The sequence below is a fragment of the Podarcis liolepis genome (assembly GCF_965112155.1).
Source record: "Podarcis liolepis genome assembly, chromosome: 9".
NCBI lineage: Eukaryota > Metazoa > Chordata > Lepidosauria > Squamata > Lacertidae > Podarcis > Podarcis liolepis.
Window position 1 is genome coordinate 18,366,685 of NC_139564.1, and position 19,528 is coordinate 18,386,212.

General features: G+C 41.1%; 1 protein-coding gene across 7 annotated transcripts in view; it reads left to right on the forward strand.

Moving 5' to 3' along the window:
• Positions 1-19,528, forward strand: part of GRID2 (glutamate ionotropic receptor delta type subunit 2) — an 818,982-nt gene that overhangs the window by 633,654 nt on the left and 165,800 nt on the right. For all 7 annotated transcript variants that reach the window (XR_014515533.1, XR_014515534.1, XM_083458633.1 and 4 more), the window contains exon 10: positions 5,404-5,601. Coding sequence is in view for 5 of the 7 variants with exons in the window: in XM_083458633.1 (XP_083314759.1) it covers positions 5,404-5,601 (198 nt within the window). In the remaining 2 variants the exon portion in view is untranslated. The remainder of the gene's footprint in view (positions 1-5,403; positions 5,602-19,528) is intronic.

Here is a 19,528-nt window from a genome sequence, read left to right on the forward strand (position 1 = left end):
CTTGTTTTACAACAGCATATCAAGCACAATGTCAGCCTGGTGGGTGAGAAGAGGTTAAAGCAAGGTTTTCTGAGGTGCTGGATTAAGACCAGCATTACCAGAATGGAAACAGTGCCCCCTTCCACACACACACACAATATGTGAATTAGCATTAAGAGAGCTCTTTATTTTGATCAGGAAATGTCTTATGAAACTCTCTTTCCTGAGGCCCTTCCTCTTCATCTCCAGATATATCTTGCAGGGAACAGAGAAGGTGATGACGCCTCTGATTCCTCAGCAGGGAGCCGGTGAACGACAATCAGCAGAAATCACTTCTGCACATTCCCTATAATTTGATGAGAGTGTTTGTGAAACCATTTAGCAAACTCATGTTACCCTAACTGAACTCATGCCCTGAGTAATGAAGTGTCAGTATATTCTTGGGTCTCATAAAAGGCCAAAGGGGGGAAAATCCCTCCTCAACTGTCGCTTTGAGTTCTCTTTTCTTTTCCAGCTGTGCGGTCTCACTAGCCATCTCCAGATAGGTTCAGTTTTTATTCTGACCATCATCAAACATTAGCTAGAAATAAAATAATTGCCCTTTTATCTCCAGGAGAAAGATGAAAAAGATTTTTGGGTTTCGATCTGCATCTGTTATTTGTTGAAATATACCCCTGGGGATTAACAATTACATCGGATTGCAAATTGTCATAAAGACAGTTTCCATGGTTTCAGTGAGAAGCTAAAATCTCCCGGCTGAGATTTCCAGAGGGGTGGCCGCATTTGCCTGTTGCAGCAAAACCGAGCAAGACTCTTGTGGCAACTTGAAGACTTAACACATTTATTATTGCCATAGGAGTCCTGCTTCCTCAAATGCATGAAGTTTTATTCCCAGGGAAGTGGCAGTAAGCAGTGAGGTCAGATGGAAAGACAGTGCAAAGAAACTAACAAATAAAGGTTCTGACAGATAGATGTATGTATGCAAAATAAGCCTAGTGGTATTAACTCTTCATAACAGAAGTATGTTTTCGTAATCATCAAACATGTTTGACATGTTAATTAAAACCTGTAGTCCAGTTGAGAAGTATTTTCTAGTAGCCCAGTTACTAGGGGCCTCCATTGACAAAATCAAGATGTAATTCTTTCAGTAATTACCGAAGGATAAGAAAGTACTGTTTATGTATGCAACAAAAAGCAGCAAGAATGTTATTTGCCCAGGGATGGAAAGAGCCCCATCAAAAGAAGAATGGATAATGAAGATGGTGGACTATGCGGAGAAGGCAAGGCTGACCGGGAAGATCAGGCAACAAGAGGTTAACAAATTTAATAGAGAATGGCATAACTTTATAGAATATATTAAAGAACACTGTAAAATTATAAAAATGTTAAGATTTAAAACAACAAAGGATAAAAATGAAGAATAATAATTTGGATAAATGCAATTAGATGCAGTTAAAAAAGGAAGATGAATTTTGGAAGCCAAGTGGTGGAAAGTCCAGGGGTTCAGGGAACCTCATAGGTACTGATATGGACTATGGTTTAATGTAAACAAGTGTGTGTGTGTATGTAAAAATTTGATTTTTTCTTTTTGAAACTTTAAAATATTTTTTTAAAAAGACAAAATCAAGATGCAAAGCTTTTCCCAGGGTAAAACACTGCAGTGATGCCTCAGTCACTTGCCTGAGGCTTTATCCCTGCCACCTTGGTACCTTTTAAAATTCAAGCACCATAGTAGGGGACGAATCATGTGCATCTAGCCCACCAGAGGTTACCCCGTCCCAGCCAGGTATTTATTACTGGCTCCATGTCCAGGTGTCGGGTGCTGCTGGAGGCCTGCCAAAGACAAGACCTTAACAGGGAGAAAGGGGACTACTTGGGGGGAAAACATGGTCTGGCACTGAGTTATGTCCCCCTCCATCAACTCATCATTATCACCAGCTCAAGATTCATTGGTGAGTTGAATGCTGATAGAAGTTCTCCACAAAAGTCATGTGGCTTACAAGAACTAGTCATAGTCCAAAGGCTGAAAAAGTCCAAGTATAGCTATTGTTTTCATGCTCAGTAAAAATATTAATATCTTGCAATGTTTGTGAGGTCAGTTAGAATCATGAAATTGTAGAGTAGGAATGGACCCCAAGGGTCATCTGATCCAACCCTTTGCAATGCATGAATCTCAACTAAAGCATCCCAGAGACATGGCCATCCAACCTCTGCTTTAAAACCTCCAGCGGAGGAGGGTCCACCACCTTCTGAGGGAGTCCCTTCCACTGTAAAACAGCTCTTACTGCCAGAAAGTTTTCCCTTATGTTTAGTTGGAATCTCCTTTCTTGTAACTTCAATCCATTGGTTCAGGTCCTACTCTGAAGCAGGAGAAAACGACAGTGGTACCTTGGGTTACAGATGCTTCAGGTTAAAGGCTCCGCTAACCCAGAAATAGTACCTCGGGTAAAGAACTTTGCTTCAGGGTGAGAACAGAAATCTTGCTCCGGCGGCGCAGCAGCAGTGGGAGGCCCCATTAGCTAAAGTGGTGCTTCAGGTTAAGAACAGTTTCAGGTTAAGAACGGACCTCCGGAACGAATTAAATACTTAACCCGAGGTACCACTGTAGCTTGTTCCATCTTCCATGTGACACCCCTATAGATATTTGAAGATGGCTCTCATATCTCCTATCAGTCTTCTCGTTTCCTGGCTAAACTTACCCAACTCCTTCAACCATTCCATAAAGCTTGGTTTCCAGATCCTCTATCATCTTGGGAACCCTCCTATGCACACAAACCAGCTTGGAATATCCTCCTTAAACGGTGGTACCCAGAACTGGACACAGTACTCCAGGTGTGGTCTGACCAGGGCAGAACAAAGTGGTTCTATGATTTCCATTAATCTCAACACTATACTTCCATTGATGCAGCCCAATGGTCTACTAAGACCCCTAGACCCTTTTCACATGTACTGCTGGCAAGCTATGTGTCTACCTTATGTCAGTGCAGCTGGTTATTTCTGCCTAATTGTAGTACTTGTAGTGTTGCACCAATTCCTTAATCCGAGTTGTTATTAAAGATGTTGAACAACGGACCCAGTACAGAACCCTGTGGCACCCCATTTGTCACGTTTTTCCAGAATGATGAAGAACCATTAGTGAGCACTCCTTAGGCTTGGTCAGTCAACCAGCTACAAATCCACCTATCCAGCCCACATTTTACCAGCTTCTCCATAAGATATCATAAGATATCATGGAGGACTTTGTCAAAAGCCTTTCTGAAATCAAATTCCTGTTGTCTGTGTCTCACACAGTGGAAACCAGTCTGAACTTCCTTACTTGCCAGCTGTTGCACATTCATTAATGAAATCTTAGAATCTAATACAAAGCTGCTTGCATGCTTCAAACTGTCCTATAAATCTGATGAACAATTAGCATGCACTTTTGACTAACAAAATTCTAATTCTGAATTATGAGCCACTATTACCTAATAAACCTGACAACTGATGTGAATAAATCCATCCTAATATATGAAACATTGTCTCTTAAACCACCCATTTTCCCCTTCCAAAGAGATCCAGGAAACACTGCATAATATATTTGGACTGATAAACTACAAAGATGTCCGTGTGTGTAAGATCTCATTTACTCTAGCTGATCAGATTTATTGCATGGGGAATCTGACACCTTAATGGCTATCACTAATTTATTATTTGCTTTTCTTTAATAAGCACACAGGTTTTCAGTGGCGTAATATTTCTGATATTTTTATTTTTGTATGTGGCAAACTGAAATGATTCTCCCTTTTCATTTCTAATAACCTATTTTGAGAATCGCATTTCATGCGATTATAATAAAACTATGTTGGATGACTATTTAATGTGATCCTTTTGTTGAATAATGTCTACTTTTGGCTGCTGCAGATTGATAGAAGTTTCTAGTTTTAAACCATTGTTGTTATTTTATTTAATTAATGAATTGCTTCCTATGAACTTCTCAAAGCAATTCCACATTACAATAAAATCATATTTAATGCAATTGCTTGTATTAAAACAGTTCAAACAATTTTCAAAAGTTACACATATAAGAGCAGCTGAAACAATTGCAAACATCTAAACAATTTCGAATCCAATAAAAATATGGGCTGGGATAAAAATCTCCTCTCAAAAGACTTGTTGAAATAGGAAAGTTTGCAACAGTCATTACAAAGACAGTGTAAATTGTGTCTGTCCAAAGGTTAGTTGCCACCACAGGGAAGGCCTGATCATGACACCATGCAGAATGACTGAATAGAATTGTACCTGCAGGATGCCTTGTCCTGCAGAATGCAATAGTTAGTTGGGTGTATAAAGGAGGAGAAAATATTTTATTTTATAGTTTTTTATTCATTTATCCTAAGCATATGTACAAACTGACACAGAACCATACAAACAATAACAAAACCCTACACAGAGCATATTCAATATAAAAAGAAATCATAGAGGCTATTATTATTATTATTATTAAAATTTGTTAGTTGCTTTGTCTTGCCCAGGGAAACCCAAAATGACTTAAAACCAAGCAGCCAAACACACAGACAATAAACCATGCATAAAAAGGTAAAGGTAAAGGACCGTTAAGTCCAGTCACAGGCGACTCATCTCTGGGGTTGTGGCGCTCATCTCGCTTTACAAGCCGAGGGAGCCGGCGTTTGTCTGCAGTTTTTCCGGGTCATGTGGTCAGTGTGAGTAAGCCGCTACTGGTGAACTTTAATAAGCTGAGAGAGCCAATGGAACATGTTGGCTTTGTTGTTACAAACTCCTTGTCCTCATTGTCAGGCTGCATCAAATGAAATGGATCCCATTGTGATGCAGCAAGCATCACATATCATGTTCCATCAATCATGATACTGCAGCAGTTCCATCATGCAATCTATCATGGCAGTACAAGAAAGGTAGGCATGGTCCGATAGAATTTGAACCACTTCCCTGAACTTTGGGGACTAAAAACTAACTTTTAAACATGAAAAATGAATTTTTTAAAGTGCAAAATGCTATGCATACATGGTTCAAAGTTTTTATTCCTTTCCACAGCCAGTCTGGGTGGCAGCTTTCAACGTACAGCTTAGGAACTGAAGTTGAGACATAACAACTTGCCAAAGGCCAGCTAAAGGCAATTTTGAAAGATGGTTTGCCACGAGTAGCTGGATTATCTGCTGTGTTTTTAGCAGGGATCCTCATGATGCTGCTGATAGAAAGTTTGATAGCAATTTGACACTGCCCTGGTTTGAATAACAACTGTGGAAGGCTGTTCTGCTATGGAAAGTGGTGCAGTGCTGTAACAATAATTCATAGAATCATAGAAATAACAGAAAACAAGTTTTTGAAAACGTTTCTTTCCATTGCAGTCAGTGCAAAAAGTCATTACATTGCTACAACTTCAGATTCCTCTCTTTCTTCCCTGTTTAGGAGGAGCCATTTGTGATGGTGTCAGAAAATGTTTTGGGGAAACCAAAGAAATACCAGGGCTTTTCCATCGATGTCTTAGAATCCTTATCCACATATCTTGGCTTCACGTATGAAATTTATGTTGCTCCAGATCACAAGTATGGGCGCCCCCTGGAGAATGGGACCTGGAACGGTTTGATAGGGGAACTAGTATTTAAGGTAAGGATGTAGGTAATTATTGCCTTAAAATATATAGGAGACAAATATCTATCTTTTATCTTTGTGCAGTTCCTTCTCATTTACACACCTTGCATTTTGTACTTGTTTTGTTTGCTTGTTTATTAAAAAATACTTGTATAGCACAATTTTATTTTTTAAAAAATCAAAGCTCTTTACAACTATTATATATACGCAATAAAAAAACCCCTCATAAAAATCTAAAACAGATCACTAGCTAACGATTACAGCAGATGTTTATCTTAATTGTCTGCATGAGCCTGGTCATAAAGAAAGGTTTTCAGAAGACTTTAATGGATAAAACAGAAGAAGCTGCTAAATCTCTACTGGAAGGGCTGGGCCAATGATGCTAAAGGTTCAGTTTTGTGTTTTCCATAATTCCTTTTCCCCAAGGGAAATGCAGAGAAAAAATGTAGCTGGGGAATCTAATCCAATGCCAAAAAACTAATACATGTCTAAATTTGAGCTCCCCTCTCCCCAGGCTCCTTTAACCAAGTATGTGTTAACACAGCATCCACTTGTGGTGCAATCAGATTTGAGAATTTCACTAGGGTTATTGACGCACCAAACCTCAAACATGTGCTTGTGAGGGTAATTGAGCCCTCTTCGCCCTCACTTGCACCAAGAAGGCAAAGAGAAAGAGCATCAGCAAAAGGAAGCAAGGGCTGCACTTCTAGTATCACTGGTTAATTTGTCAAAACGAGCTATAAGCAAGCAGGGCAAACCATTCTGGGGAGAAAAATATGGCATGAGCTTTAATGGCTAGCACATTACATAAATAATGCAGAGCACTTAGAGAAAAGTATTGATAGCTATGAATAATAACTGAGGTATACGATCAACGGAAAATGTTTTATTGATGCACAATAACATTTACGTTGTGTAGATGTGTGAATTGGGCACATACAGTCTAATCTGTAATTAATAAGCCATCCATTTCTAATTAATTCTGCATTAAATGTTTACCACAACAAATAAATTAAAGGAAATAAGCATAATATATTCACTGTTCATTTCACATTTGATCCTCGGCATATTTCTCTCCCCTGGACTGAATCTATGCAGAACTCAAGGTTCAACATAAAGCTTGTCATTTCAGGTAATGGAAACTTACCTTGAGGAAGATGGCTTAGGAATCAGCTGTGTCAGAGATGGGGGTACATGTGGAACTGCCACGTTGAGCATGCCTCAAATATTTCATAGAAGCTTCTCAGAACTTTAGCTACAGTGTCATAGTTATATCATTTTTTAGGGGGGTGTTGTGTGATTCAGTAGGCTGTGATTTCATGGTCAGGTGAAGAAAATATGTTGAAGCTGTCTGCTCACAACAAATGACCTTCTATGTATGTGGGGGGGGGGGGTGTTAGGGGAGGGATAGTTCCTCTGGTAGGGGATATGTTGTGCTATTTCTTGGGTAGCTTTTCCACCTTTGGTCCCCACCCTGCACTCAACTATCACCTGTGGCTCCTAGAAGCTGTCAGTGTGCGACAGCAGACATACCCCGGGAATGGCTTAGACTGGCTGAGTAAACCAGGTGAGGGTAGCTGCTGGGTCTCAAACCTTCAGTGAGTTAGGGTCATCCCCTGAATGGGAAGAGAGACTTCAGCAGATTGAGCTGGAAAGACCAGTTGTGGGTCCAATGGTCAAGAAGGTGGTTTCTTCACATGCTGTAGAGGGAAGTGAGGGGCAGATGGGTCTCATAAACTTGGGAATGTAGCCCATCTAGAAGAAGGAAAACTTTAGCCCTAAACTTAGTGTGACGCGGCAGCTAAAAAAGCCAATGCAATTCTGGGCTGCATCAATAGGAGTATAGCATCTAGATCAAGGGAAGTAATAGTGCCACTGTATTCTGCTCTGGTCAGACCTCACCTGGAGTACTGTGTCCAGTTCTGGGCACCACAATTCAAGAAGGACACTGACAAACTGGAACGTGTCCAGAGGAGGGCAACCAAAATGGTCAAAGGCCTGGAAACGATGCCTTATGAGGAACGGCTAAGGGAGCTGAGCATGTTTAGCCTGGAGAAGAGGAGGTTAAGGGGTGATATGATAGCCATGTTCAAATATATAAAAGGATGTCATATAGAGGAGGGAGAAAGGTTGTTTTCTGCTGCTCCAGAGAAGCGGACACGGAGCAATGGATCCAAACTTCAAGAAAGAAGATTCCACCTAAACATTAGGAAGAACTTCCTGTCAGTAAGAGCTGTTCGACAGTGGGATTTGCTGCCAAGGAGTGTGGTGGAGTCTCCTTCTTTGGAGGTCTTTAAGCAGAGGCTTGACAACCATATGTCAGGAGTGCTCTGATGGTGTTTCCTGCTTGGCAGGGGGTTGGACTCGATGGCCCTTGTGGTCTATTCCAACTCTATGATTCTATGATTCTAAATTCCACTGCTTTGTGGAATATCTTTGGGAGAAGAAAAAGCTAAAGACTAATTCCTACACAGATCCAGGGTGGAGTCCCTAAGATGGTTGGATGGCGCCTTGTATGCCTCCTTCCGGCAACTCCTACAGCCAAACTGGTTCCAAATGCATTGCTCTGCTTTCCTTTGGACCACATCAGTAAGGCCAAGAGGACGTCTTGCCTGGGTAGTCCAGGATCTCTATACACACTGCCTGCCCAGGTGTGCACCCTGGGGAGGTAACTTCACTGCTACTAATGCAGCGGTTTGATTTCACCCCCCGAGACTCACTCCACTGTTTCTTGAGACAGATGGGTGCCCATAACAATGCTCACAGATGTCCATGTGTTGGCCTCGTTCACTTGGCGGAGTAAGCCAAACTATGGCATACTGGAACTGTGCAGATGTGCTGGCTCTCAGGAGAAGCTTGTACCTGCTTTGCTCCATCCTTGTCCTTTTAGTTCAGTGTGGCGAGGGAATTAAGCCAAGGTTTAGCTTAGTATGTCATCCAGTCCCAAGTTCATGATTAAGCTCTCTCCTCCTTAACCAAGATCTGTAGCCGAAAACAAACCTTGGTTGCAGCTTGTGCTTTAGGAAGATCAAGCTAAACCGTGAAGCCAGGTTCAGATGGCATGCTAAGCCAAACCTTGACTTAGTTGCCATGCTGCATTGACTGAGCTAAAAGCCAGAGTGACCCATATAGACCAGCATCCTGTACTCACAGTGGCCAATCAGAGGCCTGTGGGAAACCAGCAGGACCTGAGCACAGGAACACTCTCCTCTCTTGATATTAAGGGAGACAGGTGATCATCACCAGGGAAGGCGTCCCTCAAATGAGGAGCCACCACCAAGTAAGCCTTCTCACCACTCAGTGTATCATTAAATTAAATAACAATTAACTGGTGCTAAAGACAAGAGAGTCCATTGTGTTCATATCATCAGTTCTGCATTGCCCGGCATTGTCTGGCAATGCAAACCAAATCCTAGCCAGGGTGGGGAAGAATGGAGAGGTGGGGCCACCACATCTGCAGCCCTGTAACCAACATTAGCTGTGGTTCTGGCACAGCAGTCAGGCTCAGACCAGAAGCACTTCCGTCCTCACATTCAGTGCATGAAATAAGTAGCTCCATGCTGGTGGAGTGATGCTGGCAGAGCACCTCAGCCCAATCCACCACTGCCCCTACTGTCAGTCCAACATGATTGCAGCTTAACACAGCAGCCAGTTCAACCAATTCTGAGCTGATGTTCCGTCACACATTGCTTTCTGGGGTGGTGTCTTTGAGCTTGCATGGATCATGGCATTTGAGGATACGCTGAGTCATCAAATTATGCCTGCACACAAATGGTGTGGAAAATAGTAGCATTTGCACAACAGGCTGCTGAGAGCACCTCGCTGAGGGGGCGTGTCAGATTTCAAAGGTGCCACTGCAGGAGCCATACTTCAGGAGGTGGCAGTTGCCATGGCAAGTACAAATTTTCTGCATGAAAATAGAGCAGGGCTTGATGTGTTGCACCTGTGTGGCATTTTCTCCAAGATGTGTGAGAACTCCCACCTTCTAGAGTTCCCAGCGAGACTGAGATGATGCTCCTCTTGTTTATTTAGCCTTATGGTGCAAAGCATTTATCAGTCTGTTGGCCTGTTAAAATTCATCACATTTTCATCATAATTCAGTGATGAATAAGCAACTAAATCAGATATTTTAAAACAGAGCTCTGGCCAACTGGAGGTTTTTTCATATAGATAAATATCATAAATGTTTACAATTGCAGTGCAACTCTTGTAGTGCTAAATTTTTAAACTTGAGCTGGGTTGAGGGGTTTTTTCCAACATGCTGTTTGCATGCATTAATGTTATATCGGACAGACCTCTGTTATTCACATTTACCCTCTGAGATGTCCAAACGAATTTCACTTCCCCCACGTCCTGGATTGCAAACACAAGATGGAACTGGGGCTAAAGGTTGCAACATTATGGAATAACAAGGATCTGCAGGGAGTTAGCAACTTGATGATTCCATGCAGGCACCCCTAACTTGAGAAAGAACTGGGAGAACCTCCCATTGTTTGACCATTTGAGCCTTTGTAACTCAGGATCCAGATCAGTAAGCAAAAGATTCTGTGGCTGCTCATATTCAAGATGAGTTGGAGGGCTATCTGTGAGCTGCACTCCTCCAATATCAGCCAGTGTTCAGAGGAATTAAACCTCCAGGGCTCAAAGCAGTAGCTATAAGTGGGGCAGGATGTGGTATGGAGGTTTGCTTATCTGGCTTTCCAATGACAGGGTCATTGCAGAGAGCCAGTGTGGTGCAATGGTTAAGAGCGGTGGACTCATGATCTGGTGACCCGGGTTTGTGTCTCCGCTCCTCCACTTGCAGCTGCTGGGTGACCTTGGGCTAGTCACACTTCTTTGAAGTCTCTCAGCCCCACTCACCTCACAGAGTGTTTGTTGTGGGGGAGGAAGGGAAAGGAGAATGTTAGCTGCTTTGAGAGTCGTTCGGGTAGTGATAAAGCAGGATATCAAATCCAAACTCTTCTACTTCTTCTACCAAGAGGGGAAGGGTCAAGGCAGAAGAGGGGGGTCTCAGTCTCAGAGGCAGAGCCAATCAGATACTCCCCCTGCCAGTGGCGTAGCATGGGTTGTCAGCACCAGGGGCAAGGCAAGTAATTTGCGCCCCCTAACCCATGGATTTTAGCACTCAAGTCTCTTCCACTAGATTAGTTAAAGAAACCCTTACCCCCTAAGCACATGTATTGTTTGTTATGAAAATACTGATGTAATTAAAGTAAAATGCATCTAAAAGAAAATCACTTTCTTGCCTTGCTGCACTTTTAGCACCCCTTCATTGTATAACCATTTCTTTACTCTTAACATAATGTTTATTCACCTTCATAACTATTGCCTTACTCTTTCAGCAAAAATATAAATAAATTAAAGGTTGCTAGACCCACTGGCTTACATCAACTTATGTTGAGCTGGAGCAGCTACATATGGATCGAAATCTGTCTCGTCACTGTTGAACCAACCAAACTTCAATCCATCTGGTCAGCTCAACATGCAGAATGACCAGTGTGCCCCCTTTCAATACAGAGAGACCAGTGTGCCCCCTTTCAATGCAGAGAGACTTACCTGCAGCGGCGACTTCTACTCAGTTCCCCGCGTCTCCTCGAGTCCTCCCACCTCCTGCTCGGCAGCTCAGCCAATTGCATGCATTTGCCTTTCGGCCAATGAGGAAGTGGATCCACTTTCTGATTGGCTAGGAGGAGGATCCATGTGACAATAGCGATTTTTTTGCGAGATCTGTGACAGCACTGAGAGAGAGTGAGTGAGCCAGGTAGGGGCAGAGAGCTGCGAGTGCGAGCGCCCCCCCCCAGATGTTGCGCCCGGTGCGGCCGGCCCCCCCTGCACCCCCCACGCTACGCCACTGCCCCCTGCTCTGCTTGCACTGTGCCCACCTACCCATTGCCTCAGCCTCCACCTCTCAGTAACCAGCAGCAACCTTAGCATTTTTCTCAAGTTACAGGTGCCTGCATGAAATAATCAGGTCAAGGTAACTCACTGCAGATGCTTGTTATTTAAGGACATCACGTAAACTCACTATATGCAGACTTACTTTTGTTAAAATTTGTCACACATATTGAGCAGGTTTTTCCCCATGCCACCTTCAATGTGAGGGGAACTGCTACACGTTTGTAATTTCCACTTTCTAGCCAGTACGTGCAGCAATCTCCCAGTTAAGATCTGGTGTTCCTGTTGCTGAGTGAAGTTTCCGCTGCAGTGGCCCATGACAAGGCCTTCTTGGTGGTGGTGCCCCCATGATGGAATTCCCTCCCTCAGGCAGCTTGGCTTAGCACCTCATTGGTTAGTTTTGGTGGCATTGTGAAGATCTGTGGTTTTATGAAAGCATTAGGAAGTAACTGGATTGGCCAGGCCCTGTTGTACCTCCATTGTTGTTGCAACTCTTGTTAGGTTTTTTAGTGATTTTGATGTTTAATACTGATGCTGTGTTTTTTTATTATTATAGTTGGTTGTATTTTATATGTGGGCACAATATTTGCTGTGTAACTATTGTTCATCACTCTGATATCTTCTCTTGAAGATCAGCCAATAAATCTGATAAATAGTAATAATAGTAATGGTGATGATGATGTGGTCCACATATTTTAAAAACTATGCTATCTCTAATTCTTGTTAATTTTCAAGCTAGAAAGCGATCCCTTGCAGTCTATGTTAATAAATTAACTTTATCTTTGATTAATGTTGCATTAAATTTGTTAAGCAAACTGGATGATACGATATGCTGAAAACTGATACTGGGTGATGTTTTCACAGTCACTATAAGAGGCTTGTATGCCCCACTTTATATGTTTATACTTCGAACTGGCACCTTTGCATCTAAATATTGACACAATTGCATATATTTTATCTTCTTTTTTTCCCATGGATCACTTAGCAAACCTTGGCTTGTACAAACTGCTGTTTCTCTGATTAATTTTGACAGGATAATGATAGGCATTTTCACATTTCTTCCTTTCCAATTTTGAGCTAATTTGACTTTATTTGCATATCATTAGAAATGCTTCCCTTCAGGAGCTCAGTGATGCCATGGACCACCACTGGAATGCTTGGCACAAGTTCTGGGCAGTCACAACATGGTCACCGGGGTGCCACCCCTATCAGAAGTCAGGCTAGTTCACCTGGACAGTGATGACTGCTCTCACCTTGACTGTGAAGAGAGACTCACATTTCGCTACTGTTTATTTTCTAACAAATGAAACCTTGTTTTACTCTGTGAACTAATAATGTAAGTGACAAGCAATTAATGTCATTTTGGAAGTGAGCCTCAATACTGGGAAAGTGCTTCTACATAAACATAAATTGAATATTCATAAATGGATAGTTGCAATTGTTCTACAGCAACCTTCCCCCAACCTGGTGCCCTCCAGATGTTTTGGACTACAATCCCCATCACCCCTGGCAATTGGCTGTGCTGGTTCGGGCTGATGGGAGTTGTAGTCCAAAAACCTAGAGGGCACCAGGTTGGGATACTCTGTTCTATATCATATTTTTATTTTATTTTTTATAAAATTTTTATTGGTTTTACAGAATTTTTTAAGAAAAACAAACAAACACTTAAAAAGACAAACATACACGTATAGTTTCAAACATATTTTCATAAACCTCTTTTCTTTGACTTCCCCATACCCCCCCTCTCTGCATCCCAATGTCCATAATTCTACAAACAACTCCCAATTATTACTTTCCAATCTCTGTCATCTTAGTCCTCTTTTGTATTCTGACCTTATATCCCTGTACCCCTTTGTTTCTGAAAAACCACAACATTTTAACATTCATTAAGTTTATAGTAGTCCTTAAGATAACTTTTAAATTTTCTCCATTCTTCTTCCACCGTCTCTTTTCGTTGGTCACGGATTCTGCCTGTCATCTCAGCCAATGTCATATAGTCCATCACTTTCATCTGCCATTCTTCCAGAGTGGGTAAATCTTGTGTCTTCCAATACTTTGCGATGAGTATTCTTGCTGCTGTTGTAGCGTACATGAAAAAAGTTCTATCCTTCTTTGTCACCAATTGGCCGACAATGCCCAAGAGAAAGGCCTCTGGTTTTTTAGGAAAGGTACATTTAAGTACCTTTTTCATTTCATTATAGATCGTTTCCCAGAAGGCCTTAATCTTCGGGCATGTCCACCAAAGGTGGTAGAAGGTACCTTCAGTCTCTTTACACTTCCAACATTTGTTATCGGGCAAATGATAAATTTTTGCCAGCTTGACTGGGGTCATGTACCACCTATAAACCATTTTCATAATGTTTTCCTTTAAGGCATTACATGCCGTAAACTTAATGCCGGTGTTCCATAACCATTCCCAGTCAGCTGACATAATATTGTGTCCAACATCCTGTGCCCACTTAATCATAGCCGATTTAACTGTTTCATCCTGTGTATTCCATTTCAGCAACAAGTTATACATTCTAGATAAATTCTTAGTATTGGGTTCTAACAGTTCGGTTTCTAATTTTGATTTTTCCACCTGGAAACCGATTTTCCTGTCCTGTTTGAAAAATTCCACTATTTGACGATATTGAAACCAATTTTGTACTTTATGTTTCAATTTCTCATGACTTTGTAGTTTGAACTTATCTCCATCCTGTTCTAAAATTTCCCAATACTTCGGCCATCCGACCTCCATATTGAGTTTCTTCACTGCTTTAGCCTCCACTGGTGACACCCATCTAGGGGTTTTATTTTCCAATAGATCTTTATATCTTATCCAAACATTAAACAATGCTTTTCTGACAATGTGATTTTTAAAGGCACTGTTAACTTTGTCATACCAAAGATATGCATGCCAACCAAAAGCATTGTTAAAACCTTCCAGATCCAAAATGTCCGTGTTCTCGAGGAGCATCCATTCTTTCAGCCAGCAAAAAGCTGCTGCCTCATAGTACAATTTTAAGTCCGGCAGGGCAAAACCCCCTCTTTCTTTAGCATCTGTCAATACTTTAAATTTAATTCTGGGCTTTTTGCCCTGCCAGACAAATTTCGAGATATCTTTCTGCCACCTCTTAAAACATTCCATCTTGTCAAGAATCTGCAAGGTCTGAAACAGAAATAACATTCTAGGCAATACATTCATTTTGATCACTGCGATTCGGCCTAACATTGACAATTTCAAATTTGACCATATTTCTAGATCTTTTTTAATTTCTGACCAACATTTTTCATAGTTGTCCTTATACAAATTCACATTTTTAGATGTTAAGTAAACCCCTAGGTATTTCACCTTCTTGACCACTGTCAAACCTGTCTCCTCTTGAAATTTCTCCTTTTCCATATCTGTTAAGTTTTTCCCTAAGACTTTAGTTTTTTGTTTATTCAACTTAAATCCAGCTACCTGGCCAAACTGTTGTATTATTTCTAAAACCTTTTTCGTACTAGTGTTTGGCTCTTGCAAAGTCAATACTAGATCATCTGCAAACGCTCTTAACTTATAATGTTTAGCTCCGACCTGCACACCTTTAACCTGCTGGTCATTTCTTATCATGTTCAGCAGCACCTCCAGAACTGAAATGAAAAGTAATGGGGAAATTGGGCACCCCTGTCGTGTTCCTTTTTCTATCTTAAGTTCCTCAGTCACAACATTGTTTACAATAAGTTTAGCTTTTTGTTCAGAATATATTGCAGCCATACCATTCTCAAAACCCTGGCCTACCCCCATCCCATGAAGATTCTTCCTCATAAAACTCCAAGAAATATTATCAAAGGCTTTCTCCGCATCCACAAAGATCAGTACTGCTTTAGTGTTTATATTCACCTCTAGCTTTTCCAAAATGTCTATTACATTCCTTACATTATCTGCTAGGTGTCTTTTAGGGAGAAAGCCTGCTTGGTCCTTATGAATCTTCTCCATCAACACTCTTTTAAATCTTTTTGCCAAAATGTCTGCAAAAATTTTGTAATCCACATTAAGCAATGATATTGGGCGGTAGTTCTTAAGTTGGGTCTTTTCAGTCTCTGACTTTGGTATGAGTGAAATATATGCTTCTTTCCACGATTCAGGTGCCCTTTTTCCCTCAAGGATCTCGTTACAAACTTCTCTTAATGGTTGAGTCAGCCATTCCTTCAGCGATTTGTAGTATCTGGAAGTCAGTCCATCTGGTCCTGGAGATTTGCCCAATTGCATATTCTGAATGGCAGCCTCTATCTCTTGTTCTGAGATTCTCTGGTTCAGATCCATCTTACTTTGATGAGAGATATTTTGTAGTCCATATTTTCCAAGGAATTTGTCTATGTCTTCTTCATTTTGCGGGCCTTGAGTGTAAAGTTTTTTGAAGTAGCTCAGAAAGCAGTTTCTAATTTCATTGGGTTTAGATATATTTTTTCCATCCACCTCTAGGCTTGTGACTGTATTTAATTTCTGCCTTTTCTTCAGTTGCCATGCCAAAAGTTTGCCACATTTATTTGCTGATTCAAAAGTCTTTTGCTTCATTTGCTTTATCTTCCATTCAATCTCTTGGTTCATCAATTCCATATATTGTGTTTGATATAACTTGATCTCTCTTAAAATGTCCTGAGACTTTGGTTTTGTTCTTAATTTTCTCTCTCCTCTACATCATATTTTTAAATCCATAACATGCTTGAACTCATGTTCTGTTCTCACATATGATAGATTCAGACAATTGCTTTTCAACCAGTAGGAGTTCAGTGTGGCCTTATTCCTGCCTCAATGAAATGTTATGGCAGAGATTAAAAAAGCAGGGGGAGGTATGGTTTGGGCTCCAAAGCAATGCAAGTGCCAATCTCACTTTTTGTTGTCCAGATCACATGGTTGTGCAGATCATATGATTATTTCCTATTGGAATGCCATCCTTCTATTAGCATAGCATAGAACAGTATAGAATAGGAAGCAGCCTTATACTGAATCCATCTACCTCAGTATTGTCTACACTGACTGGCAGCAGCTCTCCAGAGTTTTTAGTTAGGAGTCTCTCCCAGCCTTATCTGGAGATGCTGGGGATTGAACCTGGACCTTCTCAACTCTCGTACTAAGCTACATCCCTTTGCCAAATTAGATCTGCAGCAAGGGACTGGCTAGGTCAGTGGTTGCCACTTGATTACACCACCATAGTGCCATGGTGGTACAACCATCTCAAAAAGTTGAGATTTTTGTTTTGTGAAGGGGCTTTCAGGAACTAAACTACAGGAGAAACTGCTGATTTTCAGGTTTTAGTTCCTGTGAAATCAAGTAGAACTAGGATATCTGAGGGAACCCAATTAATGAAGGTCTCTACTGACTGTTTTAGGGACGCGGGTGGCGCTGTGGGTTAAACCACAGAGCCTAGGACTTGCCAATCAGAAGGTTGGTGGTTCGAATCCCCGTGACAGGGTGAGCTCCCATTGCTCGGTCCCTTCTCCTGCCAACCTAGCAATTCAAAAGCACATAAAAGTGCAAGTAGATAAGAGGTACCGCTTCTGTGGGAAGGTAAATGGTGTTTCCATGTGCTGCTCTGGTTTGCCAGAAGCGGCTTAGTCATGCTGGCCACATGACCTGGAAGCTGTATGCCGGCTCCCTCGGCCAATAAAGCGAGATGAGCACCACAACCCCAGAGTCAGCCACGACTGGACCTAATGGTCAGGGTTCCCTTTACCTTTACTGACTGTTTATTGGACAAAGTATAGTTTTGCAACTTGTCTAGTGAATTGTGGCATTAAAGGCCATTGATCATTCCTTTATGGCATTTTGTTGCCAGGTAGAGATGTATTTGTTTTTGAGAGAATTTCCAATGGGTTGATCTGGGTTGAGCTGTCAGACAGGATATGTATTGCATTTTAAAGTTTTTTGCAGTGCTGCTTCTGATCTGCTGTCTTGTTATGGCTTGGGTTTTCTAAAAATAAATTTTATTTTTGTGCCCCATTTTGATCTCCATGATGATGAATAATAATATTATTCATCCAAAATTTCTCAGATGAAAATAGGGATATCCCATTCTACATCAGGAAGCTTCTCCCATGTTTTAACTGGCCAAACATGTAGATGTCATATATACATCTACATCAAGCCAATTACAACCTCTCCACCAATCCTACTTCTCAGGACTGTTGTAAAGGGAAAAAAAATGTGTGAGGGAAGGCATTGTATACAATACCTTCCACAGATAAACAGAATGAAATAAAATTTTAGCTGTAAGCTGCCTCAAGTCCCTGTCAGGGGAAAAGGTGGGCTATCAATAATAATGGAAACTGTGAGAATGCTATTGAACTCAATGGGTCTTACTTCTGAGTAAAAATGCTTGGGCCTGCAGCGTAAGGCTGACCAGTCTTTACCCAGTTAACTGGGAATACTGTGTGACTTACTTCTGAGTAGACAATGTAAAGCTCCTTTTACAATAAAGGAATCAACACTCCCTGTGTTTCATAAGAGAAGAATTTAAAGTGGATTGGTGACCTTTCCTTCAAAATTATAGGAAGGACTCCATATGCCAGCATCACTATTCTCTTCATTTAGTGCAGGCATTTTATTATCACAATAGGTTTTTGCACCTATGCAAACACACACAGAGACCACTTCTAATTGTTCTCTGAGACATGGAGGAGAGGAATAAGGAAAACAGGGACAGCTTCTGTAATTCTAGGTCTGTCCCTGAAAAATAGGCACACTTGGAGGGTATGAATTACATTGTTAATTTTATTTGTGTTCTTACATGTATAGTTCACCTTTCTTTTGTCAGGGATTTTCAGAATGGTGTGCATGTGGTTCTCAGGCACTCACCTAAGTACAGATCAGAGCCAGGCCAATCAGATTCAGCAAGGTGGTAGCCTCATACATCTTTCCCAAAGCCTATTGGAAATTATGTATATTGTCCAGAAAATGTGCACAGTGCCCTCTTCCTGGAAGGATTATTTGCACATTCTCCATTAGGCCTGGTGAATATGCACAGTGGTCAGTTGTTATGCACATTAACCACTCAACTTAAATTCCCACATATATAGTGAGGTACTTTGATTTTTCTAAAATGAAATCATGGTATATGCAAATGTTTTTATAAATAAATGTCAGTCTTCAAGCTGCGGCTTCGAGATTGAATGTTTAAATATTCCTTGTACATGAACAAGTACCATATTCAGACTCACCTTCTCCCTGATACGCTAGGTTAATGTATCAGTATATGTAGTATTTTTCTCATGATAGAAAAATGTTGGTCCCCTCAAGCCGATATGTCCAGGAAAACCTTTAGTGATCAATGGGCCTGAATATATAGAACAGTCAAAGGGGATCCATTCCTCTTTCCTACACAGACCATTCTGTGAGACTTTAGCTGGATACATTTCACTTTACAGAGTGGCAAGGAGGATACATTGCCATCATTAGACAGAGATGAAAGAAAATCCCCAATGTTCAATACAGTTGTATGTTGATTGATCAGATCCAACCATTCACGCATTCTTCCTGCCCCCACCTCCACTCTGCTCAGCTTCCAATAAAGGGCCTCACACAGCTTCAATCACAGGCAAAGCTCATTACTTCAAACGAGTAGAAGCTTTTTGAGCATTTAAATATTCTTTTTCATATTTCAAAAAAGGACAGTCAGTCACTTATTCAGTATTTAATTTCCTTAAAAGAAAAAGAAAAAAACACAACACATTAACGTGACTGCCTAAAACACCATCTTTGGCTTTTGCTGCAATTATAATGGCACATGTGAAAAGAAAGTTAAAATAACACCTACTGAAGTTGTGACTGCTGTCTCTTGAGATGTGCTGAGCAGTAAGCTGGTTAGATCAAGGGATGTATTAATAGCCTTCTTCATATCTTAAATGGGTCTGGAAGGAACAAAGGCAGCGTGGTTGTTATGTATAGGACAGGTAGCCATATGGTATAGTAACTTCATTTTCAGGTGCTATTTAACATCTGCCAGGGATGTCGGGAGATGTTCATTTTTCAGAAGTTACTTTGCAACCAGAACATCCGCAAGACAAAGGAAAACCAACAGTATAT